General features: G+C 51.8%; 1 protein-coding gene across 2 annotated transcripts in view; it reads left to right on the forward strand.

Annotated features, from left to right (window-relative positions):
* Slc35f3 (solute carrier family 35 member F3) overlaps nucleotides 1-19,542 on the forward strand; it is a 244,351-nt gene that overhangs the window by 166,803 nt on the left and 58,006 nt on the right. For both annotated transcript variants that reach the window (XM_051168983.1, XM_051168984.1), the window contains one exon: nucleotides 10,036-10,360. In XM_051168983.1, the coding sequence (XP_051024940.1) occupies nucleotides 10,036-10,360 (325 nt within the window). The remainder of the gene's footprint in view (nucleotides 1-10,035; nucleotides 10,361-19,542) is intronic.

A 19,542-nucleotide genomic window follows, 5' to 3' on the forward strand; every position in this document is an offset into this window, starting at 1 on the left:
TAGGTTTCGGTCCATCGTCTTTGGCGGCATTGGTGCTAGGCCTGAGTGAAGAAGAGCATTATGGGAGAAATATGGAGGAGCTCTTAGTAGACAGGAAACAGGAGACACAAGCATAGATATAACCCAAGGATGCACCCCAATTATCTACTTCCTCCAACCAGGCCTCGCTTTTCACAACTCCATCCCCTCCTGATAGATAATCCACTCGAACTTTGAACCCCTCAGTGTATCAAAGTGCTGATAGCTCAGAGCCCTCAAGTTGTAATCATCTCTAGACACATCCTCACAGAAGCACCCGGAAGTGGGCTTGCTAGCCTTCTAGGTGTCTCTCAATCTGCTCAAATTGACAAGCGAAACTACCCACCCCAGGGTGATAGCAGGGACGTGGGCTAGAGGGAGGTGATTGACTGCAGCTCTCAGATGCTTCAGGGAGACCTTCAGGGGAACCCATACCATCGGCTCCGCTGCACCCCCACCCACCTCACGCCCTTCAGCCACACCCTGTGATAGTTTGAGTAAGTATGGTCCCCATAGGCTCGTGTGCTTGAATACTTGGTCACCAGTTTAGTGGAACTGTTTGGGAAGGATTGGGAGGTGTGGCCTTGTTGGAGGAGGTGTGGCCTTGTTGGAGGGGATGTGGCCTTGTTGGAGGAGGTGTGTCCTTGTTGGAGGAGGTGTGGCCTTGTTGGAGGGGTGTGTCCTTGTTGGGGGGTGTGGCCTTGTTGGAGGGGTGTGGCCTTGTTGGAGGGGTGTGTCCTTGTTGGAGGGGGTGTGGCCTTGTTGGAGGGATGTGGCCTTGTTGGAGGGGTGTGGCCTTGTTGGAGGAGGTGTGTCTCTGGGGAAAAGTTTGGAGGTTTCAAAAGCCCACACCAGACTCAGTCTCTGCCCGCTGCCCGCAGATCAGGGTGAGTTCCTGCTCCAGCTCCAACACCATCTCTGCACACTGCCACACTCCCCACCATGACAGTCATGGACTCACCATCTAAAACTGTAAGCCCTCCCCCCCCCCCCCCCCCGTCACGTGCTTTCCTTTAAAGGCTGCCCTGGTCATGGTGTCTCCTCTCAGCAGTAGAACAGTAACTAAGATACTAAGATACTTCACAAGTCTCCATATTGTCCAGAAAGTTCAGTATCTACTATAAAATACTAATTTCATTTTTTAAAAGACGTCTTCATGTAGACCATAGTTTCTCTGATCTCTCTCTCTTTCTCTCTCTCTCTCTCTCCCTCTCCCTCTCTCTCTCTCTCTCCGCCTCCATCGAGGAGTTACTTCACAACTAAAGTTGAAACAATTCACAAAGAGAGCACCTGTGAAGGGGAGCCCACTTCTGACTCAGGGTCGTTCCCTTTCCTCCTAGAAGGCCATCAAAATAAAGGCGCTGACACCTGTGCTGGTCACCCCACTCCTGCAGAGTGACAGGTCTGGGTCTATGCCTAGGCCTTTATAAGCACAGCATACACTCTGCCGTGCGTCCCTTGCGTTAATCAGTCCAGCTCAGCGCAGGCTGCAGAGCCCAATCACCTTGTCTCCTCACACTTCTCAAGGCTGGGAAGGGACTGACACACCGCGTCATGATGGGACTCTCCGCTTGCTGTGCTCTCATTTGGCCGTTTTCTTCATGTATGCATGTGAGGGTGGGGATGGGGCAGTTCTCTGCTATTTCTTCCTGTAAGAACACAAATACTCAGGGCTGGGGAGGTGGCTCAGCTGGTAAGGCCCTTGCCTTGCCAGCATTAGGACCTGAGTTTGGTTTCCAGAACGCACATTGAAAATGCCAGGTGTGCTGGCACACACTTGGGGAGGTGGAGACAGACAGACGGCTAGCTAGCCTGCCTGGCTGAATTGGCACACTCTAGTTGAGTTAGAGACTTTGTCTCAAATAACAGGATGAATGAGTCCACCTACAGCTGGTCACCTGATTCCTGCATAGCGATAGGTCTGGGTCTCTGCCTGGGTCTTTATGATCACAGTGTGCATTCTGCCGTTCTGTTCCCGCCCCCGCGCCCCCCCCCCCCCGCCAGCCCCAATTAGTCAGTCCAGCCCAGCACAGACTGCAGAGCTCAACCACAGCTTTTGTCCTCACAGTTCTGCAGGCTGGGGGGATCGCTAGGAATGATACCCAAGGTTGGCCTCTGGCCTCTGCTCATATGTGCCCACGTACAAAAAGCACAGCCATCCCATCAAGCTAGGACCTATCACTGCAAACATGTTTGCCTTACTTAATCTCCTCTACAGAGGTCCCACCTCCAAGTACAACCACGCCTGGCATCAGGACTTCAAGTTAGGATTTGAGAGGAGTCCCATCACCCCAGCACACTTAAATCCCAAGACAGCAAATCCTAGCCCAGAGCCCCACAGACTCTCAGGCTCTTCTGTCCTTATAGGAACCTGGCCTGCCCAACATCACAGCCCTTACCAAGTTCCCCATGTTCACTCACTGACCTATGACCTAGAAATAATCACTCTCAAAGCCTCCTCTGTCTTGGCAATACCACAGAACAGCACTTATTGCCACAATCATAATGAAGAAGAAAAGAGACAGCACGTGCCGGCAGAGCTTGGTGTAGGCACAGGGGGCCTCGCCGTCTTTTCGCTTACTTCCTCTTCTTCGTTGCCCGGGGTCAGCACTTCATTTGTCCCTGGTCTCCAGTCTCTTTCCATGATCAGAAACATGGCTGGGGTCTCGGCTGTGGCAGAACAGCTGGAGTTGGCTCTGAGTCCCCATGAGGGTGAGGGTGTATGTCTGACAGAGCCGCGTGGACACGGTGGTCTGAGGGGTGTTACTGAGGGGATACAGAAGGTCAGGGCCTGATCCCCAAGTCTTCTGCTTCCTTTCCTCTGTGCCACTGTGTGATCATTTCAGGTAGATCCCAAGTGAACATTTAAAAGAGTGAATGAAACAAAAAATGCTCAAGTGTATTTGGGGAGATGTTACCCTTGAAAATAAGCAAATACAAAAGCTTTCTTCCAGGCCCCTCATGTTTATGAGATGCCAAGTTGGTAGCCTGGTCTGAGCTTGTCTCCATCGTCTTTCCCTGGGAAGTCTGAGGGAAAAAGAGAAGAGCTAGCCTGGTTCCCTGAGCAGCTCCCCTATTGTGTCCTGGTTGAGCAGAATGAGAGACAGTTTAGCTTTTAAGATGTGGACACAGGGGATACTGCCCACTCGCACTTCTGGGGGTGGGTCTACCTTGGGCCTCAATGTTGATGGGCAGTAGAGATTTGTAAGTAAGCACCTCAAGCCAAGTCACCTGAGAGAGACGTACACACAAGCCTAGCTGTGAATGCTCACAGCAGCACTGTCCATGGCAGAGCCGCCTCTGGTGTCTGTCAGTGGACTAGCCGATGAGCAGGGTGTGGCCCTGGTGTCTGTCAGTGGACTAGCCGATGAGCAGGGTGTGGCCCTGGTGTCTGTCAGTGGACTAGCCAATGAGCAGGGTGTGGCCCTGGTGTCTGTCAGTGGACTAGCCAATGAGCAGGGTGTGGCACATGGTCCATCCACACAGTGGAATACTATTCAGCGCAGATCTGCCAGCATATGGAATGCATGGATGAGCCCCCACACTTGATCAAATGCGCGAGCCTACGTATTTATAGTCTAAGAACGAGTCCTGGTTACCTAGGACTGAGGCCAAGGGCAGGGAGTGATCAAAAACAAGGTTTAGGACTTGTTCAGAAGACACTGTAAATATGTGTGGTCCTAATGGCTTCTTAATCTGACAATAGCTAAGAACAGCTGGTGTGCACCAGAGGGGGCTGGACTTCATGCTGTAGCGTTAGACCTCAGCCAAACTGAGAAACTGTGACTGCACAGTCTGTGTAACCAGAGCAGAGAGCTCTTGCCTCGCATCGCTGTGCGGTGGCATTTGTTTTCTTTGCAGGTGACATACACCATGGTGGCCTCTCATGTCCTCTTTGACTCCAGCCTTGAGTCCCTTCCCCTCAGGGACCTCTCTGGAGAGTCTGCCAGAGAGTATTTGTGTTGTCTCAGAAGGCTCAAAGAGATACGTCTTATGGGAATTTTTAGAGACACCAAGTGACTTTACAACCTCACTGTTTAATAATAGAAGGGGCCTCCCCTAGAGAGACATAAAAATCACCCAATTTATCATTTCCTCTAGGAAGAGTCACAGACACCTCCCAATACGAAAGGTCTCTTGGTACCCAAAGGGGCTGGTGGCTGAGACACACCCCAACTCACCCCACTGGGCCCAGACTCACAGCACGGCTTCCAGGTGTGGGCTCTGCCTGCCCAGAATGAGCAGACTGCTTAAACCCTCCTCTATAAATCCCTCAGAGGAGACAAACACACAGACAGGTGTCTGTGTGGGAGGGGCCCGAAGCACCTGTCAGCTTAGAGCAACTGTTGAGGAAGGGAGGGGGGAGAGGGAGAGAGAAGAGAAGAGAGGAGAGGGAGGGGAGGAGTAGGGGAGAGGAGGGAGAGGAGAGAGAGGAAGGAGGGAGGGAGGGAGAGAGAGAGAGAGAGAGAGAGAGAGAGAGAGAGCACGCGAGAGAGCACTTGCCCTGCAGTTTAGGGGAAGTAAAGCTCTTTAAAGGTTTCCCAGACTTAAGGACTGGAAAGGAGCCTGGGGTGGGTGTTGTAGCTCCTATCCGGAGGCTGTCTGAGCATCTTTGGGACACATCACACAGTCAGATGTGTTTCCTCCTATTTTCACATGGGAAGAAAAGTGCAGCCGCTAAGCACACTCACGGCCTGTTCTGCATTCATTCTTCAGCCAAGTCGGTTCTGTCCTGCTCTCCCTTCACTAAGTGGAGTCGAAGGACTCTGGCGGGGGTGGTGGGGGGGGAGCAGCACCTTGTGTCCTTTAGCAAGTCTGACAGCTTCTCCCACTGCATGGCTGAGCATCATGGGTGACGAGTGACAGTGGTTCAGAGCTCATCATCCTGCTCAGCGTCCTGGGGTAAATCATAGTCACCCTTGAACTCCTATAGCCTTCCATGTTGCTGATCTCAGGTGACACTTCAGATTCTGCACCGTTCACCTGATGTGACACTTCAGAAGCATCGCTTTGCAATAAGTGGTCTGTGTGTGCATGTGTGTGTGTGTGTGTGTGCATGTGCGTGCATGTGTGTGTGTGTGCATGTGTGCATGCGTGTGCATGTGTGTGCATGTGTGTGTGCGCGCGCACGTGTGTGTGCATGTGTGTGTGCGTGTGTGTGTGCGTGTGTGTGTGCGTGTGTGCATGTGCATGTATGTGTGCGTGCGTGCATGTGTGCATGTGTGTGCGTGTGTGTGTGCGTGTGTGTGCGCATGTGTGTGCGTGTGTGCATGTGCATGTGTGCGTGTGTGTGCATGTGTGTGTGCGCGTGTGCATGCGTGCGTGCGTGTGTGTGCGTGTGTGTGCATGTGTGCGTGTGTGTGTGCGTGTGTGTGTGCGCGCGCGTGTGTGTGTGTGTGTGTGTGTGTGCGCGCGCGCGCGTCCCTCTCAGAGTTCCCTAAGTACAGGCATGGTGCTCTGGACTTGGTCATAGACTCCGGTGCTCTGGACATAGCCTCAGCGTGTCTCACTGAGTCCTTGGATGACTGGCGTGGGCACAGGATGGGGGGACACAACCCTACGAGCAGGGTAGAGTCTATGCTGTGGTGGATTTGGTTTAAATGGAGAAAGGGAACATGGGGCAATCCCATGCCTGCCGTGTGGATGTGGTGATGGGCGGCAGAGGCACGGGTCTGGAGAGACCCTCTGTACTGCTCAGACAGGAGTCCCCAGAAAAACACAGTCATATATGGGGCAGCGGCAGCAGAGATGACCACAGATTGATTTCCCTTCCATTCTCAGTATTTTTGTCAGGTAATAATCGGGGAATTTATTATTATTTTTATCTGCAGTGGTAGGAGGTGTTAAGAGTAATGACTCAGTCAGTAAGGTCCATAGCACACAAGCACGAAAGCCTGAGTTCAATCCCCATGTTACAATGGGGCCTGTAGAGATTGCTTAGGGAGTAAAGTACTTGCTATGTACCTGTATGGACCAGAATTCAGGTCCCCAAAACCCACATAAACCTGCAGTGGGTGTGGCAGCCTGCCTTTGGTTCTGGAACATGGGAAACAGAGACAGGAGCAAAGAAAGAAAGGTACCCAATGTCAACCTTGGGTCTCTGCACACATGCTCACACGCGCGCGCGCACACATACACACATACACACACACACACACACGTACACATATCACACATACATATGTAAAAATAAAGTAAAAATAAAAACATGGGCATGATGGCACACACCTGTGATCCCAACACTGGAGAGGCAGAGACAGGTGGATCCCTGGGGCTGGCTGACCAGCCAGCCTGGCATGATCAGTGAGCTCCAGGGCACTGAGAGACCTTGTCTCAAAAACAAGATGAACTGCACCTGAGAAATGACATCCAGCCTCCACGGGTGCACACGTGCGCGCACAAGGAGGAAGATGAGGGCGTTGGTATCCTCAGGACTTCAAGGCGCCATGTAATGACATCAGAATGGCAGCATCCTTGTCCAGTGCTTTTTATGAATACAGGCTGGTGCTGCCCACAGTGCGTCCCAGGGACATTCTAGTCCCCACCACAAGCATCCCATCTCTAACAAGTGTGGTGACTCACAGGTAGCCCATTAGCCTTGAACTTGTCTCTGTTCATCTGTCTCTACACTTACTCAGCTGCAGATCACTTAGGTAGAATGCCACTGCCTGCCTCACTCTTGGGAAAACACAGCTCCAACTTAGTGTTATTGTTTTTTATAGCATATCACGCTGGGTTGAGCATTGAGTGTCTTCATTTCATTTGTTACTGGTAATGCTCCCTCGGTGAGAGGATTTGGAGAGATCACAGCGATAGAGACTGGCTAGATCCGGAAGGCACATTTCAGCAGCGTGAGAGTTGGGCAGTGTGGGTGGAAGGATGAGGGAAGTCCGTACAGGTCCTTGCCGCACAAACATGACAGCTGGAGCTCCAGCACCAGCACCCAGCTGAAACAAAGCCAGACGCGGTAGCGCACACCTGTAGGCCCAGTGGTGTGGAGACAGAGGCAGGAGGATTCTTAGGGCTTGCATGTCAGCCAGCCTCGCTGAATCGGCGAGCTCAGGTTCAGTGAGAGCCTCTGTCTGAAAAGGGAGGTGGAGAGTAATTCAGGAAGACACTGATGTCATGCGATTTGGCAGCATTATGTCTTCTCAAGGTTACCAGCATCACTGATTGGTCCCCTGTGTTGGCAAGCTCACTGTGCCGTGCCATATTGACCCCTTTCCTCATTGTTGCCAGATACCTGCCAAGAAGCAAGTTGAGGAAAGTGGATCTATTTTGGCTCAGTTTTGGGGCCACATAGAAGCTTGAATAGGACGGTTTTCCTGGGGTCCTTCCCACTTGGACATAGACATGTCAGGAACAGGAGGAGATATATCCATCCCAGGTCAGCTTCAAACTCACCGTGTACCCAGGGATAAGCTCCTGGTCCTCCTGCCTCTAGCTCCCAAGTGCTGGGATTACAGGCATGCACGACCGCAGTTCAGTGTTGAAGGTGGAGCCCAGAGCCACATATGAGGTAGCCATGTGCTTCGCCAACATCTACGTCCCACTCCGAGCTGCATGCCACCGAAACACAAGAGATCGAGTTTGACTAGCCATGGGTTCACTTAGTCTGGTATTTTGGGCTGAAACAGATGCAGCAGACCACCTTGAGTTGGGATTTGCTCAGCAGAAGTCGAATGTTCCAGAAAGCGTGAAAACTGTTTAAATGCCTGTTGGGGTTAGATAAAATGCAGAGCACATGTAAGACCCAGTCTGTTTGGTTCCCATCCCCTGCACCCCTGTTGTGACAAGGGCCCCTGGGTAAGTGTGTTTGTGCAATCACCCAAGTACCATGCCGACTCCATGAGAGGCAAGTTCTCCACATCTGCCTCTGTACATGCTCACACCGGACACCAGCTCTCTTGCCTTCTTGGGGTCTTCTCCAAGCGGCCCAGCTTTCTGTGTCTACAGTCTCTCACACAGCAGCTGCCCAGAGCTTGGAGGAGAGGCTGGAGGCCACCTGCAGGAAGCTGGGTGGAGTGGACAGAGGAGGAGAACCATCTATCTAGGTGTGGTGAGGAGAGTCCTCTGCTCTTCAGACAGACAGGAGCATCCATCAAAGTCCTGAACCACCTAGATGTCATCACTCCCTCCACTAGGAAGCCCTGGGCCCTATTGCAACTCAGCCACACTCGAACACACATGAACTGATATGAATGAAGTGAAAAGCCAGACCTAGTGATCCACACATGTCACCCCAATCCTGGAAAAGCTGAGGCAGGAGGATGGTAAGGTCAAGACCAGCCTGAGCTACAGTAACCTGAAAAACTTAGACATATGAGGTGCTGAGAAGCCTTGAAGCCTCAGCTCCACTCCTTCATTTCTTTTCTCCTTCTTCCTCTTCTTCCTCTTCTTCTTCCAATGAGAGAGTCACAGCAGACAGTAAATCTCTTAAAAAGAGATTTATCGGAGGGACGAATCCAGGAGTGGTTTCCTCTGCTCCTGGGAGAAGACAGCAGAGAACTGGGCAGACACAGCCTTTACATAGGGGTTCTTAGGGGGCAGAGCTTTCTGGGGCAGGGATTTCCAGAGTGTGGATTGGTGGGATTTCAAGCCTGGGCTGTGAGACACTCAGGGATTTGTGGGTTTTGCCCAGACTTCTCATTCCAAATTAGCATAATCTGTGATGAGTCCAACCAACTGAGGGGCTGGAGATGGCAGTTACAGAGGGCGTGGGGCGGCTGGGCTGCTGGAGCTTTCTCAGGCACGAGTCTGGCTACTTTACTGCCTTGAGGGGTAATAAAGTTTACAATGTGTCCAAAATTTACAAAGAGTCCACTGTGAAGGCCAAGCAGGAAAGGTTGTCGTCATCGTGGACAGCTCCCACAGGAGGGGCAGCTGGCTTTCTGAGGCAGGAAAGGGATCTGGTTTTCATGGGCCGAAGCAGGAATCATCACCATGGACAGCTCCTGTGGAGGGGACTGGAAAGAGTAGGCTGAGGCAGGAGTAGTCACCGTGCACAGCTCCCGCTGAGGTGCTGACAGAGCCAACTTCATTTTGTCCCCCATCTCTCTAAGCCTCAGAGTGGGAAGGAGGGGCTGACTGCCCTGAGGGGGTGAAGAGGACTGGCAGCGAGCCACTTTAAATTTTAGTGGCTCACTGCTCAAGGGCTGCATAGCTCTTGAGGGTGGGCCTCGGACAGTGGGAGGGGGGATGGTGGGGGCGGGCAGTGGGCTTCCTGCAGCTTGGGTAAGGTACCTTGTCACAAGACTGGGGCAGTGGATAGCAGCAGGCCACCACAGCTTGGAGGAATGGACTGCCAAGGTTATGGGGAGACTAGTCCTTCTGCCCCGAGCCAAGGCTTGATGCAGGGCACCACGGCCTTTGCCTTGGCGGGAGGGGTGGTGGCATTGTTAGATTCAGTGCCTGGGAGTGCAGCAGCTCTGATCTGGCCATGGCGGTGGTAGCAGCAGCAGAGAAATCCCTACACCCAACAGCACAAATACATGCATCAGGCTGGAGACATCTCTCGGTTGAGCTGTGCACGAAGCCCTGAGTTCAACCTGTAGAATTTCATAAACACTGGATGCAGTGGGTCACAGCTGCAATCCCATCACCAGGGAGGAACGAGGAGAAATACATGAGTTTAAGGTCATCCCCAACTTCCTGGAGAGTTCAATGTCACCCTGAGACATATGAGACCCCATGTTTCAGCTTCAATATCTGTTCTGGAAATAATGTTCCCCAAGCTCACTAGGCAGATCACCTGTGGAAGTCAGGTCCGGCTTGAGGATCTGGGGCAGAGCCCGTGAGTTTGCTGTTCTAAAAGGCTCCCAGGGTACTGAAGGGGGTTCTGGTAGAGCCTGGCCTGGGCATCACCAGGGTGGGAAACCTAACACACATCTTCTGACTGCAGTCCAGGGCACTGCCCAGCTCCTCATCTCCCTTCCCCACCCCCATGGTTGCAAGGGATCCAAATGTGGGTTCAGCCAGAAGTCTGAAGATCCAGCTAACACCCCTTCTCTTCCTCAGGGGAGGAGCGCCCCCGGGAGCCCCCGGGCCCTGCAGAGGCCCAGGCGCCAGCTGGGACAGAGCCTGGTGGGAGGACGAGCCGGCATCGCTGGACATGTTCTCGAGAGCAGCTGAGGAAGGTCTTCTGGGGCGTGGCCGTCCTGCTCTGTGTATGTGCCTCCTGGGCCGGCTCCACGCAGCTCGCCAGGCTGACTTTCAAGACCTTCGATGCACCCTTCACCCTGACTTGGTTTGCCACCAACTGGAACTTTCTGTTCTTCCCACTGTATTACGCGGGGCACGTGTGCAAGTCCACAGAGAAGCAGTCTGTGAAGCAGAGATACAGGTAGGGACTCTCAGACTGCCGGTCACTCACCTGGGGCTGTCCCCCACCTGCTGGGCTGCTGAGCTGACCCGGAAGCCAATGCTGGCAGGCAGTGGGAGGGACCAAGGGTGAGACAACACAGTAGATGCGCCTGCTCTGTCCTTAGGTCGAGGCCAGAATTCCCTTGGCTTTCTGTGACAAAGCCTTCAGTCTCCACCTCCATCATAGCATCCCATTTCTATGCAACAGGGAACAGGCAGCATCTACTAGAAGCTAGTAGGTCTTGGAGGCACAGAAATGGATGCAGAGTGCTCCCGGGAAGGGGAGCAATGCCTGGGTGAGGTAAGGACAAAGGTGCCGGGAACTAGGTGCTGGGGAGCTTCCTGCAGCTCGCTTAGCCTCTTTCTCACTTTCCACACGTGTCCTCCCTCACGAGAATGATATCGTGACTCTGAATATCTGATGTTAACAACCTATATCATCTCCCATGGAATGATGACCCAACCTTGCCATGCAGGTGTTTCTCCCCTCCCCCCCCAACTCTTCTTGAGAGTCATGGGTGTGGCCCATGGTGTTCCCTAATAGCAATTCCTTGTGCTCCCTCAGTGTCTAACAGGGGCTGTGTCTGAGCACTGCCACAGTGTGTCTTACCTGAAACACCCACGAGAGACTGTTGGCCAGGATGACACTACTGACCCTGGAAACCTGCTTTTCATCAGTCCCTGGGGCTGAGCAACAGCTGGAAGTCATAGACACTTCCCACCACCCTCCTCCTACCGTACCCCATTCACTCATCGCAGATCCCCTTAAAGTCGCTGTCCTAGGTAGCCTCTCCGTTGCTATGATAAAACACTGACCAAAGACATCCTAGGAGAGGAAGCAGTTTATGTGGCTTACATTTGTTTATCATATTCCATCACTGTATGGAACTGCGGCAGAGGTCAAGGCAGGAACCAGGAGGCAGGAACTGAAGCAGAGACCATGGCTTGCCCTCCATGGCTTGCTCAGCCTACTTTTTTTATAGCACACAGTACTGCTTGCCCATGGGGTAGCACAGCCTACAGTGCAGTGGACCCTCCTACAGGCCAGTGTGATAGAGGCATTTCTCAGTTGAGGTTCCCTCTTCCCAGAGGACCCTAGCTTGTGTCAATTGGGGGGAAAAGAGAGTAGGAGAGAGAAAGAGAGAGGGGGGGGGGGAGAATGGAAGGAAAGAAAGAAGGAAGGAAAGAAAGATCCAGCACAATTGCCAAGTCCCACTGATCACCACCCACTTCAAGTCTCAGGCCTGTCTGAAGTTGCTCTTAGAAATAAGTCACCAGATAAGGAAGAAAATCACACCTGATGTGATGGTGCACACCTGTGATTTCAGCACTCAGGAGGCAGAGGCAGGCAGATCTCTGTGAGTTCAAGGCCAGGACAGTTTACAAAGTGAGTCTAGGATAGCCAAGGCTACACAGAGAAACCCTGTCTTGGAAAAAAGGAAAAAAAAAGAAAGGTAGAAAAAAGAAAAAAAGGAAGACCATCACTGAGTCCAGGCAGGAATATGGAGAATGATGGAGGACTGTGGAAAATGATGGAAGGCTCGACCAGAACTAGGCTTTATCTGAGGAATCTGCTTTGTATCCTCACAGACTTAGAGCTGGAGTCCTTTAAAAACAGACATGTAACACCAGACACAAATTCAAGAGGAAAGGGCTCCAATGGTGCTTGCTTGTAGACCCATGGCCAGCCTTCTGTGTCCTCTCAGGGCCCAAGGACAGGAACCCAGAGCCCATGGAGTCTTCCATGTTGACTTAAGGCAACAGTTCCTAGGCCAGCCAGAAAAGTCTGAGGAGGTACTTAATGCAGCAAGCGCTCCTGAACAGCAGCCAAGACAGGAAGCAAATAGGTTTAGGAACTGAGAGAGGGCCCAAGAAATCCCTAAAGGCAAGAAAGAAGTGACGGCCTGAGTCACAGAGACAAGCAGACATCCAAGAAAGGATGCATTTGGTAGCTAAGTGCTCCTGAGTGTCTCAGTCTGTAATTAGGAGACAAGACAAATGTTCCTGTCTATTCCCATCAGCGGGGCACACAGCAAGAGGCCCTGAACCACAAAGGCAGCACAGCGCTGTCTCAAACACAGGCAGTGGCCACCATCCATCTGGGGACAATTTTGGCTGCTGACAGTTGGGGGGCAACCTCACACAACTTAAGCTGTTGGGCCGAAAACCATGCACGCGGTGTCAGTCTCAGGGTGGCTACAAGGTCAAGGCAGGCAAGATGAAAGGCCACATGGAAAGAGTAGTCACACAGAGAAAAACACAGATGCCTGGGCTCCAGGCTGCCAGCTTCCTGTGCAAGCGTCCAGGAAAGGTCAAGAAAGGAAGCTGGTGAGATTTGCCTTAAGCCTGACAACCCTTGGGGACACACGTGGTAGAAGGAGGGACCGACAACAAGTTGTCCTCAGGTCTCCACTTGTATGCTATGGCCTATGTGCACCTGCCCCACCCCCACACTGCCTCCACACACAGTAAAGGAAATGGAGCCATGGGTCAGTGATTAATTGTGCTTGCTGAGAGGGCTGGAGTTTGGCTCCCCGCATCCACATCGGGCAGCTCTCGACAGCCTGTAACTTTACTTCCAGTGAATCCAGTGCCCTCTTCCGAACTCTGTGGGCACCAGCACACATGTATGCATGCACACCCTTGCAGATACAAACATGTACACATAGATAAGCATAATAATAAAAATTTTGAAAAGAGTCATGAAAAAGAATTCAGCTTACTGCCAGGTTGCCTGGAAGGGATTACTCTATGACAAAGCCAGGCCACACCTCACCCAATTCCCGGCTGATTATCCCTTCTAAATACTCTCTCTTCTAAGCATGGGCAGTAATGTTCTGTGGCTAAACAAGATGTTCAGTCGGCAGCCAGTTCATAGTGTGCAGGGAAGCCGTGAACACCACCACAGAGGGAGGGGAGGCTCTCCCTCCATAGTGAGAAGACTCTCGGTACCACAGACCTCACAGGGAAAGTCACAACTGCCACAGCTCAGATGGGGAGGACTCTCAGAGTGGAGGACACCCGAAATCACGTCTTTTGTCTTTGTGCTTTAATCAAAACTGATGCTAGAAGGAGCCTTAGCAGATTGGTCTCTTGGCAGAGAGCATTAGCGGAGAATCGAGAGAACAGAAGAGACCTGTGGCCGCTCCCTTGCGGCCACATGGTGAAGCAGATTCTCTGGGTTTTCTGGAAATAAAAGCTTCTCACTCCTGAGCTGCGGGTGTGGGGGGCTCCAAAGAGAAGCCGGTATATGGTATATAATCCCAGATAGCTGTGCACTGGAGAGGTGTGGCTGCGGGTTGAGACGCTGGTGGGGGTACGTGGGAGGGGATGCCCTGCCAGCCCCTGTGACCCTGGAACAGGAAGATGGTATCTCAGACCCAGGAGTGCCAGAGTCAGCAGAATGGGGCCTTTGCAGCCTTCTCAAGGGGCCTTCCAGAAACTTCTAGTCATGCTGACCTGCTTTCAAAAGCAAACGCTGAGGGCTTCTACCACTGTGCAGCTGTCAAAAAGGAAAACAGGAAAAGAGAAAAGGAATAGAGAGGCAGCAGTGTCTCTCCTCAACTTTTGTAGTTCTAGGTTTCTAAAAGCTGGGCCTCAGACATGGAACAGCACTCAGAGGCAAGGGGCATTCTGGTCCTTGTACCCTCCATGTACAGGGGGTGAGCACGTGTGTGCCTGCCTGCACAGATAGCCATAGGAATGGTGTCAACCTCACAGAGGCAAATTCCAGTGTTTGTATCTAGAGGTTGATGAGTTTGGGTTTGAAAATGGTTCCTATGTGTCAAAGTGAAACCCCAGGAAGCAATGATCAAAGAGCCTTGCCCTCACAGAGCTCAATGTCTGTGGAGAAAGCAAGGGTATGCATGAGAGGAGCCAAGGAAAAGAGGCCCCGGGGATATATGGCCTTGGGTGCAGCAGAGGAAGCCACAAGGAAGTGAGGCTGGACAGACAGACGGTTTCTGCGTGGTGAGGACGTATGGGATGTTCTAGGCAGATGGAAAGCCAGGAGCCTAGGAGCATAGGAGCTGCGTGGGTGGACACAGATCCTGGGGAGCCCCTGTTCCATGCAGAGGAGGTTCAGAGCTGGCACGGCTCCCAGAGCTACTGCAGTGACAACCAGGTTGCAGGTTTGGAAACCACTCCTGGAGAATGTGATAGAGCTGGGCTGCAGGCCAGGTTAGCTCACCAAACACCTCCTTAGTGCCTGCCTGTAAGCAGCTGTGGCCGAGGTACATGCTGTCCATATCCCTAAAGACCTGGCAGAGTGGGAACGGAGGCCACAGAGAACCAGAGTGGGGCATGAGGAGGAGGTGGGGGAGGCCTCGCGGAGGACATGCTTGGCAGCGTCGTGGCCGCTGGGACAGGGCACAGTGGATCTTAGAGCAGGCCAGATGGAGGGTACGAGCTGGGGCTTCGGTCTCTGTGTGTGCATGAGTGTGTCTGCATGTGTGAGGGTACATGTGTACATGTGTGTGTATGGGGGGACTAGAGGTCAACCTTGGGCATCGCACCTCCGATGCCATTCACCTTGCTTCTCCCTCACTTTGGGATGGCATTTCTCATGGGCCTGGGACTCGCTGATTGGGTTAGGCTGCTGTCCAGAAGCATCAGGGAGTCTGTCTGTCTCCACTGTCACACCTGTCTGTGGGTTCTGGAGATCAGACTTGGGTCCCCATCCCCCACTCCCAGGGATTTAGACGGTTTTGACAGAGACTGATAGCGTGGGAGCCTTTGCCAGGAAGAGGAGCCCTGGAGCCACTGGGAGCCTTTAACAGCGAGTTCACGGTTCCCTTCAGAGGTGGGGTGGATGTCAGGTATCTCCTTGGTATGGGCTCCATCTTTCTCTGTGGCACTCAGGACCAGTGAGGTAATGTTGCACATGCTTCAGGACTAAACTGTTGCTTATCTCCCTCAAGAAGGCAAGCTCCCTGAGAGTAAGGGGTCGCTGAATCAGGTCACAAACTTCAAGTGCCAAAAACTGTGTTGGTGTTTGGTTTTGTAACTGGGTTTGGACACTATTTGGTGACTGCCATATGTGATTAGGCTCTTGTCTGTAACTTGGTGCTTAACAGTGAGCATCCTGAGGCCAGGAGGCTACCTTAGCTGAAGCAAAATGCCACTCCTGTTAACATGCACACGTGTGCGGCTAGCCAACTGAGGAGCAGCACTTCTGAGTGTAGGTGGGAGGCCGCAGCGGTGAGTCAGGTGGCTGCATAGGTGTGTGTTTTAAGGTGGTGCTTAAACTATTCAAGGATTCATTTTATAAAAAACAAAACAGAGGGGCTGGAGAGATGGCTTAGTGGCTAAGAGCAATGGCTGCTTTTCCAGAGGCCCTGGGTTCAGTTCCCAGCACCCATATGGCAGCTAACAGCTGTCAGTTAGTCCCTGTTTCAAGGAATCCAGTGTCCTCTCCTGGCCTCTGTGGGCACTGCACACACCCAGCACACAGACATAAATACAGGCAAGACACTCATACACATAAAATAAAAACAGTAAACCTTAAAAACAAAGAAGCAAATCCCTGTCCCTGTGCCCTGTCACGGCTGTTATCTCAGCACACTGGGTGCCTTCCAGCATCTGCCCCCACACACTGCTCCATAAACAGCTCCGAGTTCACACTTCAGTGTGGGGTAGTGGTGCACTCCACAGACAGCTCCAGGTCTGTGAGTTCCTGAAACACTTCTTGCAGCACCGGCACAGGTAAGAACTGAGGTAGCAGCCCCTGGTCTCTGCTGTTCTCCCTAAGCCAGCTACTCCTCTATGTAGGGGTCTCAGCTGGTCCTCAAACAGACAACCGGGTGGGCTTAGTGTTCAGCAGTTTAAGAACACGATGTTTCAGAGCCTGCGTGCATTGGCTGCTACGCTGTTGCCTCGGCTGCTTGAGTTTTGTCGGAAGGTCAGCCCCAGAGCCTGTGTGTGTTAGGTGTGTACTTGAAGAATAGAAGCTGCTTATGTGCCTGCCATGCCACACCAGAGGACTTAAGTCTAGGGTCAGGGAGTATGTCAAGATACGCCTGACTAAGGAAGAGACTTGGTGTGTTAACATAATGGTCAAGGTCTCTGAAAATTTTCGTGGTCAGCCTAACAGGGGCTTACAAGGTGTAGGGCAAGAAGAACTAGCTTTCAGGGCTGGGAGTAAAGTGCTTGCCTGAGCTCCACCCCCAGCCTCCATATAGAGATCTAATGTACTGGGCACTTTCAATCCCGGTGCTCGGGAGGCAGAGACAGACAGCAGTTACCTGCCATGCTGGCCAGCCGGCCCAACTTTCTTGTTAAGTTAGTTCCAGGTCAGTGAGAGAATCTGTCTGAGAACAAAACAAAACAAATATCACACACACGCGCGCGCACACACACACACACACACACACACACACACCATGTGCACATACGTATACACACACATAAGACACACTATACAGGCATACATAGCACATACACACATACGCCACACACATATGCACACATATATTACACACACACACCACACACACATATATTATACACACACATACCATGCACACATACACATACATACACACACATAAGACACACTATACATGGACGCACAGCAAACACATACCCACATATACCACACACACATATTACACACACACATCATACGCACATACATACACACACACACATAAGACACTATACATGCACACACAGCATTCACACATACACACCACACACACACACAGAGCTAGGCTACAAGAGGAGGAAAACTTTTACTCTCATAGGTCTTGAGGAACTGTCAGCACACGGGAAGACCCGTTAGTGTGGCATATAAAAGATGCAGAGACTTGGCCTGTGCATCCTGGTTCACATCCATGACCACGGGGCTGAGGCCCCACCCAATGTCACGTGCTAACTCGGAGCCATTTTTTACCTTCTCTGTTATATTTAGTCAAGATTGGTGAACCAACTGACAGGCACAGTGAAACGTAGTCTCGCGTTCAGTGAAAAGTCATCTGCCCAGAGATTTAGAACAATCGAAACAGAGCCAGTGATCCAGTTTGTTCACATTATCAAAGATGTCATCGATGTGTTCAGAGAGAAAGCACTGAGGCCCTGTCTTCCCGGTGGCCCTAGACCGCTCCATAAATACATCTAAGAGAGAAGTGGGCAAAAGCAGTCTGTCCTCACAGGAGGGCCCCAGCACGCACGGAGCAGCACAAGCCATGCTCTGACACTGTTTACTAAGTAGTGAGAGCATGGGCTTGCCCTTGCCGTAGGATGGATTAAGTTTATAAGACTAAGCTGTGCTTCCTCTGGACCTTTCCTTCCCATCTTTGGGACATGAGTATAGATCACAAAAGTCAAACAAATGACCCTTTGTTCTCTGAGATAGTGAAATGACAGTGATGATAATGACGGTGACGGTCCTGGGAATGAGGGTAGTGATGGCAGCAGTGATGCTCATGGACAGGGATGAGGGTAGCTATAGTGATGGTGGTGATGATGGTGATGGTGAGGTAATGAGTGGTGACGATGATGATCATGGTGCTGATGATGGTGATGCTGATGGTGATGGTGAAGATAACAATCATGGTGCTGATGATGCTGATGGTGAAGATGACAATCATGGTGGTGATGGTGAAGATGACAATCATGGTGCTGATGATGGTGATGCTGATGGTGATGGTGAAGATAACAATCATGGTGCTGATGATGGTGATGCTGATGGTGGTGGTGAAGATGACAATCATGGTGCTGATGATGGTGATGCTGATGGTGATGGTGAAGATGACAATCATGGTGCTGATGATGCTGATGGTGAAGATGACAATCATGGTGGTGATGGTGAAGATGACGATCATGGTGCTGATGACGGTGGTGACGAAGACGCTCATGGTGTTGATGAGAAGGTGGTGAAACTGACTGAGTCATTCCATCTAGAAAATCTGTGTCACTGGTGTGGAGCGCATGGCAAGGAGGCCACTATTGTATGGCGTCATGATTTCAAGCTGCTGTGGTGGGAAGGGTTTCTGAACAGAAATGAGCTTTGGGGCAAATGTTGATGTGGGAATGAGAGAAGTGCTGTGTACATTTCCTGCCAAGTCATTCTAGTGTGTACATCCCCCTGCCAAGTCATTCTAGAACCTAGCGGAGAGACAGATGAAAACACAATGTGACTCATTTGTCTAGAAAACAAGGTCCTGTCAAGCTCCTGACACTCCTTTTATTTTGTGAAGCTGAAACAATAAAGGCGAAGTGTCGTGTTGCTGCGTGCAGTGCCAGAGCAGACGCATCCCTGGTCACACTGCCCTTCTGTGTGGCCACTGCTGCCGCCAGCCTGGACTCTCTGCAACTCTGGCTAGGCTGCCTGGATCGCCTGGCCTGTGCCTCATAGGAAAAAGACACTACAGTTGTGTCACACACAGTGTGTCTCCTTAGCTGCCCCACTCAGCATTTGAACGTTTCAAGCCCCATGGATACGGAAGGCCATGGAGATCATGCTTGGAAAGCAGGGACCCCCAAGCTTGCCGTGAGGCTGGTTCAAGCTCTCCATCTGAAGCTTGTGTGTTGAATGTGGCTATGAGGGATATAAGCTTTCCTGGGGCTTTGGCTTTCTCATACTGAAAATGGTTAGTGATGAGGAGAGTGCAAAGCACTTCCCTTGGAGCCCTTCAGGCAGTGCTGTGCTGACAGTGGCCACTCTTGCTGGACAGTGTGTCCTGTGTGGGCGGATATATATATAATCAGTGCCAATATTCCACATTAAGGGTCTGTGAGTGTGTGTGTGTGCACGTGTGCGTATGCGTGCATGTGTGTACTCACACATGCTCATGCACATGGGTAGAGGCTAGAGGTTGACATCAGGTGCCTTCCCCAGTAGGTCTGCGCATTCTGTTTTGAGACAGGGTCTCTCGCTGCCCTAGTACTCACTGACTAGGCAAGGCTGAGTGGCCACTGAGTTCCAGGAATCCACCTGCCTGTGCGTCCTCAGAACTGGGGTTCTAAGCATACGTCACCGTGCTGAGGTTTTGTTTTGTTTCTTGGCATGGGTTCTGCAGGATCTAACTAAGGCTCTCATGCTTGCAAGCCTCATTGTGTGAGCCATCTCCCCTGCCCACATGGTGTGTTTCGTTGGGTTATCGAGCCTCAGGGCAAAAGCACCTGTCTCTCCTTGTGTTTTCACTGGCTGCTTTATTATAC

Source organism: Acomys russatus, chromosome 26 (genome assembly GCF_903995435.1).
Source record: "Acomys russatus chromosome 26, mAcoRus1.1, whole genome shotgun sequence".
Lineage (NCBI taxonomy): Eukaryota > Metazoa > Chordata > Mammalia > Rodentia > Muridae > Acomys > Acomys russatus.